Source organism: Phocoena phocoena, chromosome 17 (genome assembly GCF_963924675.1).
Source record: "Phocoena phocoena chromosome 17, mPhoPho1.1, whole genome shotgun sequence".
NCBI classification, from domain to species: Eukaryota; Metazoa; Chordata; class Mammalia; order Artiodactyla; family Phocoenidae; genus Phocoena; species Phocoena phocoena.
The window spans coordinates 18,583,847-18,597,868 of NC_089235.1; the positions used below are offsets into that span (position 1 = coordinate 18,583,847).

The 14,022-nt window shown below is 44.3% G+C and overlaps 1 protein-coding gene across 1 annotated transcript in view; it reads right to left on the reverse strand.

Moving 5' to 3' along the window:
• JPH1 (junctophilin 1) overlaps positions 1-14,022 on the reverse strand; it is a 77,408-nt gene that overhangs the window by 12,089 nt on the left and 51,297 nt on the right. The window contains exon 3 of the mRNA XM_065895502.1: positions 5,189-5,307. Coding sequence (XP_065751574.1) covers positions 5,189-5,307 — 119 coding nt within the window. The remainder of the gene's footprint in view (positions 1-5,188; positions 5,308-14,022) is intronic.

The following is a 14,022-nucleotide window of genomic DNA, read 5'->3' on the forward strand; positions in this document are numbered from 1 at the left end:
CTCTGCTGTACACCTGAAACTAACATTGTTAATCAACTATACCCCAATATAAAATAAAAATTAAAAATAAAATAAATGAAAAAAAAGCACCTGGGCGAGACCTTGAAATAAAGACTTCTGACTCAAAAAAAAAAAAAAAAATTAAAGTGTGGCAAAAAGTATGTTGACTAGAGGTAGACCCAACTCCAGCCTCCCTTACCTGCATCCAGCTGGAAGTGGTTCCAGCACGGCATAGTCAACTGGGGACTGGCCAGCTACATGAGGATATACACTTAGATTTTACAGAGTAAGATTAAGTGCTTTTAAAACAAGATATTTAGTATAACGCAGAGGGCAGAAGTTTTTCCTGGACAAGTTTCTTGGAAGGCACACGGTGTGACTACTACTTGTCTGTGTAGTAATATGCGTCAGTGTTGCAATGCCAGCAGCATAAAGTTGATGAGATGCAGCAGTTCATTAAAAAGACTAGTCAGAATATCACCAAGGAGGGAAATTATGAGAAGTGTTGATAGCTGTTGCAGTCAGCATGTTTGTCTGTTTTTACAGACAGTATTTCTAAATCCTAAGGGATTTTTTTTTCCCCCTGGGGATTTAGTATTGGGACGATGTCAGAGACGGGTCACCTGCTCACTGACATGCCACACAACACGAAACAACAACACTGAGCACGTGTCGTGCCCCCACACGGAAAGGTTACACGTCACAGCTGGCGTGAACGGCGGATGGAAACAGCAGGGCGTTCAGCTAGTTCTTCATTAGGTGAGCCTCAGGGAAACGGCTGTGGGCAGAGGAAGCACCACGGAGACTCCTCCAAACAAATGTCTACCAGGGCAGTGCTGATGGCAAATGCTTTGTAGCAACATCAGAAGTCATTAAATAGAAAGTAGGACTTTTCTGCGGAGACTGCCAATCAGTAAAAGAAGACCAGACTGAAAGATTTTTAAAAAATTCTATAACCGATAGCAGGATCCCTTTTATATTCTATGTGGAAAGAATGCTACATTCCCACAGGACTTTAGAGTCCCATCAGTAGCAATACCGCAGCTTCTGAGAACACAGCCACAGCACTCTTGTCTGCAAGCCGTGGGACACCCAGCCCGGGGCCCCTTGCACACGGTGGGCTTTCAATACACACGTGTGTGGAACGGGATATGCTGGAATGCCTAAGTGGTAAGAATAACCAGCAAACCCATGAATTATTAATTTCACGGCAACTAGTGGATTATTCAGTTTTCCTTTTTCTATGAAAAAAATTTATTCAGAATTTTGGGTCTGGAAAGTGAGTTTAGAAGGCATCTATTCCAGGATGCTTCTTTCTTCTTAACCAAAAGTATTACATATTAATGATAGGCACAGACGATTCTTAAGACTTCTAATCCATACCAGAAGTGTGAGCTTAGTTAACACTATCTCAAAATAATCTATACTAAAAGACTTCACTTTAAGTAATCAACACACTGTGTGTGTGTGTTACACCCTGTTTGTCTCCCTGCCCCCTCACACATTCATATGTTGAAGCCCTAACCCCCAATGTGATGTTACTGGAGGTGTGGCCTTTGGGAGATAGCTTAGATTAGTTCACGAGGGTGAGACTCTCACGATGGGCTTAATGCTCTTATGAAAAGAGGAAGAGACACCAGAGTTCTCTCTCTCCAGGTGCATGCACTGGGGAAAGGCCATCGGTGAGCCAGGAAGGTGGGCATCACCAGAACCCAACCATGCTGGCACCCTGATCTTGGACTTCCAGCCTCCAGAACCACAAAAAATAAATGTCTATTGTGTAGGCCACTCCGTCCATGGTACTTTGTTTTAGCAGCCCAAGCTGACTAATACACACACTTAAACACAGAAAGAGACAGCTCGTTGAGGGTGCTGCCTAGGCCACGTGGCGAGAGGGCCCTATGTAATACCCTGGTCACATTCTCTTCTTTAACCCATGACCAGTGACCCCCACAACGGACAAACATCACTGGAAATTAAAAACAAAATAAGCATCTTGATGGAGAGGAAACTGAAACAGTGGGGAAATGAGCCATACATCGAGTTTCCCCATCATTCTCCACCATGTCCAACTCCCCACTACCTGCTCAGTGATCCTCCAAAGTCTCACCTCGGCTTTCCGGGCTTAAAAACCTGATTTCATCAGCACTTTGAAGCAGAGCCATCCCTTGGGGCAGTCTCACATCACCAAAGCTCACAAGACTGATGGTTGACACCAGAAGACCAATTCATCAGTTCACAATGAGCAAGGTAAATGTCACAGAGGCCTGAGACCTGCACTGATGACCACCAGTGCGTGCTCTCCCTGTTGGCAGACCTCCACGAGAAGCTCAACGAAAATCAGAAGGTTAGTGGTGGATGTGGAATCAAGACAGAGGCATGAGATGAATCAAGTATCTAATGGCACCATGCTGAGCTAACCTGATGCATCCGTTTCTTCCCTCGGATGCTCTCGCCAGGAAAGCCACACACAGCTGGTAACGGTTCCCCGCATCCCTCCCCATCGCAGAAACGTCCTTGCCAATGCAACTGCAGTACTCCAAGGCTTTGGGCCATGGGTTTGCTCTCCTCTAGGTAGCATTTGGATGGGCACTGCCTATTTTTGCCTCTGTGACTCTTTCTTCTATACTACTTTGGGGGGTGACCGAGTCTTCAGAGGTTTCAATACACTCAATCAGGTTACAAGGAAATCTTGCTATGCTACAGCCATGCTGTCACTTACGATCACTTTATACACACCTGTGCAGTCTCATGGGCTCATTTTAACTCCTGGAGGGCAACCTCATTTCTAAGTTCTTGGGGGACAACTCACCGTGTCACTCATACTCATGGCAATTTAGGTTTCTGGGTACTATGCAATTATCTACATACACATTCATACACATCCATTGGTATGCTTTTTCTTATATGTTACGACTTGGCCCTTTGAGTGATAGAGCCATTCTACATGGCTACGTTTTTTCTGTAGTTTTAAACTAAACTATAGAATAATACAGTTTTGAACTAAAAGTAGAAGACTGAACTAAGATGGGAAATATCTGAAAATACCGCCAGCTCCTGAAAAGAGGTAGCTTACTATGAAAGTGTTCGAAATATAAGCTATGACAGACATCCTTCTTTCCCCAGGGTTAACGACTTCTATATAAGACACATCCATTCCAAACAAAGGGAACATTTGTATCTGTGATATGTAAATTAAACAAGCAGCCAGACTCAGAAAAGGTACTTGAAAGCCCTTTCAGAAATGTCTGTCTGATTTGATCACCCTGTAAATGCGGAGTGGAAAGCATGAGTTATGCTCCCGTGAGAAGATCAATACTCAGTACAGAAAAGGCTTTCTATACAGTTGTCGAAGGAAGTGTTGGCTGCGGGTCAAAGGGGATTGCAGCCGCTGCCCTTAGCTCCTGTCTCAAACAGACCCCTTGTCATCTCGTGCTACTGTGATATACTCATTACTGACAGCTTGCTTATATGAAGCTGTTTTAGCTAGGAAAGGGTGGAATTACATTTTCCCACAATATGTTTTCCCCCCTCAAATGCTTTCACATCATAAAAAGCTTTTAAAACCATTTAGCCTGGAAAACTGAGATGACCTCCCATATCATTTACCTCTTGTTAACACCTAATAGCAAGCTACAGGGACCCTATTCCCCAACAGAATCAAGAAATGACCATCTGCAGACAACAGCAAGTTTGTTTGCTTCCAAAGCAGCTCAAGCCCAGGGCTGCTATGTGAAGCTGCGCTGCCTCCTGCCTGCTGAGCTGCTCCCCAAAACTGCACTGCTGGGGAGGAAAAAGATGAGCCCCCCTGGGTGGCTAAATCCCCTCCCCAGCTCTCACACCCTAGGACAGGTAGCTGCTAATATGTGTGAGTTGCCAGAAGAGTGTTTATTCCTACTGCAAAAAATGGAAAATTTCCCTTTCCTAATAAAATACACATGCGTATTAAATGATTTAAATCCCACCCAGAGGTTTAGAAAGGATGCACACAAAAGAAGACACCCATTATCACTGGTCACCTCCCTTGGAGCTGAACTAGTACAGAAGTCGCTCTGTGGTAACTCAATCAACTCAGCAACGGGACTGGGCCCCTCCCTAAGCTCTCCTCCTAAAAACAGTCTTGTTAACATGGCCTTTTACAGTCTTCATTCTTTGCAGGAAAAAAAAAAAAAAAAATCCTGTCATTTCCTTTTCATTCTCCCATCCCTTATTATAGCCCCGTTCCGAGCTTTTAGAATACATGGACACTTGGTCTTCTATTCACTGTGACTTACCTTGTTCATGTAGTCACACTAATGCCCTGTGGGTTCCAATATTATGTCACCTTCACTGGAACCAAACAGGTATTGGACACGTGTGTTGTGCAGGGTGCTACTTATCCAGCATGATTAACAGAAACCAATGTGAAAAAACTCTTTACCAAGACAATATAAACGTCGAAACTTAGAATTTAGAACATTTCTTTTAGTCTCTCTTGCCCAGAGATCTGTTGATCCTGCAAATCAACAGGAAGATGCTGTTTCTAAAACAATGGAGAAACATATAATAAAAAGGTGGCGACTGCCATTTTGTTAACACCAGTATATTGAAGGGATGGAAGCGGTCTACTAGGAGACCACTAAGAAGTGAGGTAACTATTGAAACCCACTGTAAATATTTGTTTACTGCTATTCTATAACATCTGAGCCAGATGATCTGGAATGATTTTCTCCTCTTAATCTGTGCAGATTCATCTGTCTTTAAGTGGTATATTTCTTTACGTCCTAACCAAATTCCTTTGAGGTGTATTTAAAAAAAAAAAAAAAAGTCGCAGTACTTACTGGCTCTTCTCTTATTGCTAACGTGATGGTTCCAGGTGCTTCTGATTTTGAGGTATCTGTGTTAGCACCTGAGATGGTCCCCAACACACTAACACAATTTCTTAAATACTTCTCTTTTAGATTCCTGTCTTGTTTACTGCTATCAGCTCAAAGTCTGTTGCTGGGGGGTGGGCAGAGGCACCGGGGAAGAAGCCAAATCTCCAGCGCTAACACTCAGGCTCCAGGCACGTGTTACTCTAAGCTCCCACTTGTTTTGTAGTGTTGCTGAAATTCATGGGGCACAGACCTTTGGATTAAAAGGAAAAGAAGGAAAAAAGGAAACCAGAGGCAATGCTCCTACCCCTCCCATCACAGGTCACCTGTCCTACCTGGCTGGTAGAAGTCAGGTGACAGCTCTCTGGCCACAGCTCTCGCGATGTCACACTCCTGGCGGGCAGCCAGAGCAGCCTGGTCGGCGGCGTCAGCTTTGGCTCTTGCGTGCGCGGTCCTACAGGAGCACAAAGGGCGCGTCAGCAGGGGCGGCACCTAGTTAATTACACAGGACGGGCAAACGGTCTACGTACGGGGCAGGCAGGGCCTGAAAAGAAATGCTAACCGTGATCCTCGCCCCACATCTGCAACAGAAAGTTGTGAGACATCATACTGTTGTGAGACATCAATGGAAATCAAGCGGATGAAATCACCTGTGAATTGCCTCAATCTTTCTTTCAAGGTTAATGGAAGTATAACCAGTTGTATGAAAGTATAACAAGTTCTGCACAGCTTAAGGCAAAGCCCGGTGTTCAAGACTTAGAGGATGAAATCCCCCGTTGACTTTGGTTGGCGTTCCCCCTCCCCGCCCCCCGACCATGGAGAGTAGAATTAGAACATGTGAATTAATACAGGGCTCATGGATTTAATGTCTATGGTAGAATCAATACAAGGATTTGATTAAGGAAGATCTGCCCAGTGGTGTGCTGGTAAAGTAGCTCTCTGGGGGAAAAAACAGTAAAACTGATTTGTAGCACTGACTGATTTCCGTGGTGTCCACGCTCCCAACGTGGCCGAGTCACACTATCAGCGTGACTGCTGAATGTGTAGTTGGAAACAGACGCACACCATGGGCTCCCCCCAGCCTGTAGGAGCAGGCCCAGTGGTCTGCGGGAAGAATGTGCTCAGGAGGCTTCCAAGGAGTCCATTTAGTTGTTCTTTAAGCATGTTTCTTGTGTGAAACCGAAAGCAGGTGGAGAGGTGGAGCGGGAAAGAGGAAAGGGATCTCTTTCTGTCTTCCTTCTCCCCGGCCCGTCCTCACCCACTGAAACCGCTTATCTTTCTAGAGGACAAGGGCCAGGGAGAGGGCAGCAGGGATAGGAATGGGGCTCCTTATGGCAAGGCAGGGGGACTGATGTCTGCCTGCCCAGGAAGAGGACATTTGGAGGCTGAGACTTTGGGTCATCCTCTTCCAAAGGAGGAGATCTTATCCAGCTAGTATTTAGACAATTTTCATGGGCACCTGCTTCTTATAATTTTGTGGACTATTTTCTTTTATTAGCGCTAGGCAGGGCTATAGATAACTAGTGGTAAAAGCTTAAGGGGAGTCTAAAAGAGGTGTGCCTGCAGGCCTTTCAGAGACAGCAGGAGAGGAAGTTGGGAAATGACATCATGCCCTAGCTGGTCTTAGGAGAGAAAACCCAGGTGGCATCTGGAGGAGGCCAGCAGACGGGATTCCTGGAACTAGACTGCAGGCAGAAAAGACGGGGAAAAAGGGGTCTCACCTGAGACTGTGGGGCTAACTGGGGGAGGTCCCATTTCACTCCTACTTAGGACCCAGCTGAGCCTGGAGATCTGATGTACTAGAATATAAGTGTAAGGGAGACTTTTTATTTTGGGCATTTTTAAATTTTTGGTGCTCTACTATACTCCCAAGGCACAGAACAATGCCTGGTACATAGTATTTACTGAGGGCCCACTTTATAAATAAAGGAATGGTAAATAAATAAAGGAATGTCCTTTGGAACAGCTGGGTAGTTACTTAAAAATAAATGGATTGACAAAGCCACAGAGACAGTAAAAAGACCAGTGATTGCCAAGGGTTCAAGGTGAAAGAGGGTGAGGGATGAACAGGTAGATCTAAAGGGATATTTAGGGGAGTGAAACTATGCTGGATAATCCTCTACTGGGGGATACATGACATCATGCTTTTGTCAAAACCCACTGAATTGTACAACACAAAGAGGGAACCCTACTGTCAAGTATGGACTTTAGAGTTAATACTAACGTTCCACATTGGTTCATCAGTTGTACCAAATGTACCCACTAATGCAAGATGTTAATAACAAGGGTAACTGGGTGTGGGCAAAGGATGTATATGGAAACTGTACTTTCTCCTCAATTTTTCTGCAAACTTAAAACTGCTCTAAAAAAATAAAGTCTATTAATTAAAAATGAATGAATCAAATTCTAATCATCAAAATGGTCACTTAACGAATCTTGGACGATGTTTTAGATGATCTCTGTCTACAGGGTAGGGAGTACAGAGGCAAAATCAAGGGGTTAAGAACATATTCCTAAAACACCCAGCTGTGGTAACCCCTGCAAGGGAGCCATCACTGATGCCGCTTTAGTCCCATGGTTGTGCTGAGACTCAGTGGATGCCCTCTCTTATGTCCTTTCAGTTTCTCAGAATCTCAGCTCATTTTTTCCCAGAATTATTTTCCATTTTATCTGCTATTCTTAGCTAGAGCCTAATTATGTCTAGGCACCATAATTAATGAAGCCACAAGAGTACAGTTATCCTATCCTATAATAAAACCTGATAGCCCTTCGATGATAAACTTACAAAACTCAAGCACCATTTATTCCGAAACAATCACAACCCACCACCACGGAGTGGAATAAAATGGTAGTAGTATTTCCACCACTTTTGACAACACGCTAAACTGGAGAAGAGACAAATGTAGATGAACCTTTCTGCAAATATATTTTGGAAGCACAGCATCAGTGAAGCCTTAACCCTTTACTTTTTTACTTGTTCTTTCCTGTAAGACCAGACGAGGAGGGGGGACTTTTCCATCTAGCACCCCTCCCTGTGTCAGTGCTCCCGCATGGCTGGCACGATGGTCAAAACCACATTCAAGCCTGAAACTACGTATCTGCTCAGGAGATTTTGGTAGCCCTGGACCTGATAACAAGAAGTAGAAGAGAACAGGAAGCCATCTGAGTTTGCTGTCATCAAAAGTGTTGTGTGGGGCTTCCCTGGTGGCGCAGTGGTTGGGAGTCCGCCTGCCGATGCAGGGGACACGGGTTCGTGCCCCGGTCCGGGAAGATCCCACATGCCACGGAGCGGCTGCGCCCGTGAGCCATGGCCGCTGAGCCTGCGCGTCTGGAGCCTGTGCTCCACAACGGGAGAGGCCACAGCGGTGAGAGGCCCGCATACCGCAAAAAAAAAAAAAAAAAGTGTTGTGCAGCCAACCCATTAAAACATCTTGATTTTGCCCAGGGAAAAATCTGGGCTTGACCCTGGCCCACGTTATTCATGTGCTCCAATCCCAGGCTCAGTTCTGGAGCAACACACGACCCCTTTAATCACCCAACGGGTAAGACATGCCATTGTTCATGGCTTGGGGGGAGGGGGGTTTGGGCTAGTCATTCTGGGGAGACCGGTGGAAAAAACTCCAAGTGGATGCCTGGCTGCTACATGTAGCTGGTCACACGGAAAACATACGCACCAACAAGGAGCATGCCTGCGAGCCCAAGAAGCCTTTCATTTGTTCCAAAGACTGCTGACATCCATCAATCTTCAGACCCTCAGGAATCTCCAAATACCATTATCATCATCTATACTTTCTCACATAAAATGCAGCAAAAAGTAAGTGAAAAGCAACATCTTTCAGTTAGGCATCAGTGGTAGACTTTCTTTTAGGGTCCTATTACAAATAAACCAAAATTTTGTAGAGAGTTACTATTTTGGGGTAAAGAGATACAGAGAGGCCTGGGCAACTGGCTAAGCTGGTACAGCAGGTAGGTGACCCCCTCTTGGACATCAGCCCTGCAAAGGTCACTCGGCAACAGCTGAAACAGTAAATGTGGAATTTTTTAATTAATTAATTTTATTTATTTATTTTTGGCTGCATTGGGTCTTCGTTGCTGTGCGTGGGCTTTCTCTAGTTGCAGCAAGCGGGGGCTACTCTTTGTTGGGGTGCGTAGGCAGTGACTTCTCTTATTGCAGAGCACGGGCTCTAGGTGCGTGGGCTTCAGTAGTTGTGGCACGTGGGTTCAGTAGTTATGGCTCGTGGGCTCTAGAGCACAGGCTCTGTACTTGTGGCACACGGGCTTAGTTGCTCCGCGGCATGTGGGATCTTCCCGGACCAGGGCTCGAACCCGTATCCCCTGCATTGGCAGGCAGATTCTTAACCACTGCACCACCAGGGAAGCCCAATGTGGAATTTCTGAATGGCAGGCATCACCTGTACTTAAGAACTTAACTACAATTTGTTTCTTTCCAATCAGTAATTTGATGAGAATCTGAGTTTCTTTTTTCTTTCGTGACTAAAATGGTGTTTCACGAACTCTCAAGTCACCTTACTCAGAACAAAATGGTCTGGCTTTCCCAGTTTTTCTTAAACATAACAGTGCTTTTTTTTTGTTTTTGTTTTTGTGGTACGCGGGCCTCTCACTGTTGTGGCCTCTCCCGTTGCGGAGCACAGGCTCCGGACGTGCAGGCTCAGCGGCCATAGCTCACAGGCCCAGCCGCTCCACAGCCTGTGGGATCTTCCCGGACCGGGGCACGAACCTGTGTCCCCTGCATCGGCAGGCGGACTCTCAACCACTGCGCCACCAGGGAAGCCCTAACAGTGCTTTTAAAAAAAAGAAGCATATAAACAATACACTGAACACGCCCAGCACATAGGCCTACTACTAATAAGGTAGATGCAAGTCCCTTAGACGTCTGTCCCAACTTCTTTCAATCTTTTATATACCTATTCACTGACGCAGCTGATAAAGATTTTCATCTAGAATGGACAAGGACTTTGCTAAAGATAAAACTGTATACAATACTTTTACTTTTCTATTTCTACTTATTACATATTTTCTTCCCAACAAAAAACGGCTTCAAAAAATATGCTGATTTTTGATGTCTTTTAAAATTTGTTACTTACTAAGTCAAAGTTAAGTTTCCTGACCTGACTCTGAAAATTTGATGGCAGAGGCTGTCATCTAGTTGGTTCAGGAGCTGTACATGTGATTTGCTTTGATACCCATATATTTAAAGAAAATTCTTAGCAACATTTAAAAACAAGAGCAATTGGACTTCCCGGGTGGTGCAGTGGTTAAGAATCCGCCTGTCAGTGCAGGGGACATGGGTTTGAGCCCTGGTCTGGGAAGATCCCACATACCGCGGAGCAACTAAGCCCATGCGCCACAACTATTGAGCCTGTGCTCTAGAACCCACGAGCCAAAACTACTGAGCCTGCGTGCCACAACTACTGAAGCCCACGCACCTAGAGCCCGTGCTCCGCAACAAGAGAAGTCACAGAAATGAGAAGCCCGCGCACCACAACGAAGAGTAGCCCCCGCTCGCCGCAACTAGAGAAAGCCTGCGCGCAGCAATGAAGACACAATGCAGGCAAAAAAAAAAAAAGAGAGAGAGCAATTGTACGTAAGACTCCAAACATCAGTGAACGGCAACCCCATTCGTCCAGTTGCTCAAGCCCAGACCCTGTGAGCCATCCTGGTTGCCTCCCTTTCTCTCACACACCACATCCACGGTCAGCAAGGCAGCCGGCAGGACCTTCAAAATACACACCCGACCCCGCGTGTCTCCTTCTCATCACCGCTCCTGCCCAGGTCACATCTCACTGGGTTCCTGCAAAGGCTGAACCGATCTCCCTGCTTCTGTCCTTGCAGCCTGCCATTCGATTTCCCTTCTGGTTTTCTTGAAATTGCCTGACAATAACCAAAATCCTTTCCTGGGTTATGGCATCACGTGCAAGAAAATGCCAAAAAATGACCTTAGTTAGCCTTCCTTTTGGACTGTGACATTATTCACTTACGAGAGACCTAGACTGGCAAAACCCAATTATCTTGTGTATACAGTGGGAGCCCTTTTAAAGAAGAAATCAGTCTGTTAAGCAAGGAATACTCTCGATAGGAACAAGAACTAGGTGTCTCCACAGCTCTCAGCTAAAAAGCAAAGGCATAATGTCTGAGTTCCTGTACCGGAAAGAAACTGGTCTCTCAGTATCGATCTGCTTCTCTGGTCAGACCAACCCCACGAGACTCAGCATACACTCCTCCTGCTAAGGCACAAACGGCCCCCTTAGCGGCTTCTCCGGACTTCTGACTTTCCATCTCTCACACACATACCTATTCACTGGCACAGCTGAAGAAGATTTTAATCTGCAGTGGACAGTGATTCAGCTAAAGCTCAGTAAATGTGGTTTAGGAAGACTACTTCTTGCGGGTCCAATCTTTACGTTTATTAGTTCTTGAATGTTAATTTTCTTCCTACGTTGCTTTTTTGTTTTGTAAAAGACAGGACCCGGAATAATAACTTCAAGACTGTGTTCTTAGGTCCTGGTTAGAAACAAGTTATAGCTTCAGCAAATAGTTGTCTTTTTTTGCCAGGGTGGTCCACTGCTTCCTTTTCTAAAAGCATTATCAAGTTATTTAGATATACAATGTAAATTTAGGGGCATGGCATCCCCACTGAAATCTGGTATTTGACCTTTCAAGGGCCCAAACTCTTGCAGAGGTATGACGACACAGGCTTTGAAAGTGTGGGTAGCCAGAGACCAGGCTGAGGCCAGTCTAGTCACAGATGATTCTTGTCTATGAGATCAGAAGTTAAACCACATTACTTTAGCAATCTTAGAGATGCCTTCTTAGAATCATAATTCATACCATGCCCTTGGCCTGTTTTCAAGGGGAGATAGGAGGATGAACCATGATATCCAAGATAGGATATGAACCAAGATTCATGTGAAGCATGTGAAATGCTGTCCATTATGTGTATCACTGTCATGTTCATAAAGATCTGGGCAATACATTCCTCAAAGTTTAGTGTCAGGAAAAATCTGGTCTATGATGATATACTGGCGTGCTTCCTTGCACAATGAGAACTACAATGAGAACTACGTTATCTATTGTTTCTCTTTTTGTTACAGCTACCGGGATACCTGGAGTATAATTATCCTCAATCGTATGTGCATGGTTATCTTCTCTAAAGATATGGCTTTAACATTCCCTGGTCAGAAATGCTACTATGTATGTGACTTATAATGCCCTGAAAATCCTTTTTGGAAACTGGCAGGATATTGAAAAAAATTACTTGTTATACTAAGTTTTCTGAACTTCAGCCCCTCGTAGTGTGTGAATGCTTAGGGACATACGTGATAACTTGGGGACATCAGAGCCTACTATGCAGCTTCCTTTACAGAATTTTTTTCTATATTCAGAACATTTTCAAGCTCGGAAAATAAGTCCTCATTCTTAAGTACTTTACAGGCTTTATTCCCTCACATTTTATCAAACTTAATAAGCTTAAAGGCTATATTCTCTGGATAGGCTGGGTCAAAAGCACATTTCTAATCCTCGGCTGGAATATGCCAAATAATTGGCTATCTTCTACTTTATCCTGAGTTTTATAAAACTTATCTAAAATTTACCTTGCCATATAATTTATGTATTTAGAAAAACCTGATGTAAAAACAAATTTAAGGGATGTTTTATTCTTGAAATAATTTTTCAAGGAAAGTCCTTTTAATGAGGGTTATTCTACAGGTCAAAAACATTACCACTAAATAAGACTAAAATTTCATTTTATGGGAGAAAATATTTGCTGATCATATATCTGATAATGGGTTAGTATTCAGATTATATAAAGAACTCTTACAACTTAATAAGAACAACAATTAAAAAATAGGCAAAGGGGGCTTCCCTGGTGGCACAGTGGTTGAGAGTCCGCCTGCCGATGCTGGGGACACGGGTTCGTGCCCGGGTCCGGGAAGATCCCACATGCCGCGGAGCGGCTGGGCCCGTGAGCCATGGCCGCTGAGCCTGCGCGTCCAGAGCCTGTGCTCCACAACGGGAGAGGCCACAACAGTGAGAGGCCCGCATACCGCAAAAAAAAAAAAAAAAAGGCAAAGAACCTGAATAGACATTTCTACAAAGGAGATATAAATGGCCAATAAGCACATGAAAAGGTGTTCAACATCACTAACCATAAGGGAAATACAAATCAAAACCATAATGAGATGCTACCCCACACCCACTAGGATGGCTACCATGAAAAAAAGCACCCAGAGAAGCAGCCGCATAGCACAGGGAGATCAACTCAGCGCTTTGTGACCACCTAGAAGGGTGGGATAGGGAGGGTGGGAGGGAGATGCAAGAGGGAGGAGATATGGGGATATATGTATAGCTGATTCACTTTGTTGTACAGCAGAAGCTAACACACCACTAGTAAAGAAATTATGCTCAAATAAAGATGTTAGAAAAAAAAGAAACCACCCAGAAAGTAGTAAGTGTTGGCAAGGATGTGGACAACTTGTAAACCTTGTGCACTGCTGGTGGGGATGCAAAATGGTACAGCTGCTGTAGAAAACAGTATGGTGATCCCCGCAAAATTAAAAACAGAATTACCATATGATCCACCAATTCAACCCCTAGGTATATACCCCCTAAAATTGAAAGCAGGGTCTCAGAGAGATATCTGTACCACCATGTTCATAGTGGCATTATTCACAATAGCCCAAAGGCAGAAACAACCCAAGCGTCCATCAGTGAAAGAATGGATAGACAAAATGTGGCCTAAACATACATGGAATGTTATTTAGCCTTGAAAAGGACGGAAATTCTGATGCGTGCTACATCATGGATGAACCTTATGCTAAGTGAAAGAAGCCTGTCACAAAAGGACAAACATTGTATGATTCCATTCATAGGAGGAACCTAGAACAGTCAAATTCCTAGAGTCAGAAAGTAGAAGGGTGGTTGTCAGAGGCTGGGAGGAGGGAGAACAGAGAGTTGTTATTTAATGGGTATAGAGTTTTAGTTCTGCAAGATGAAAAAGTTCTGGAGATTGGCTGCAGAACTATGTGAATGCACTTAACACGACGCAGCTGTACACTTAAAAATGGTTTAGGATGGCAAATTTTGTTATGTCTATTTTACAATTAAAAATTAAAAAAAAAATCACCCATGAACAAGTATTTCTAGAACA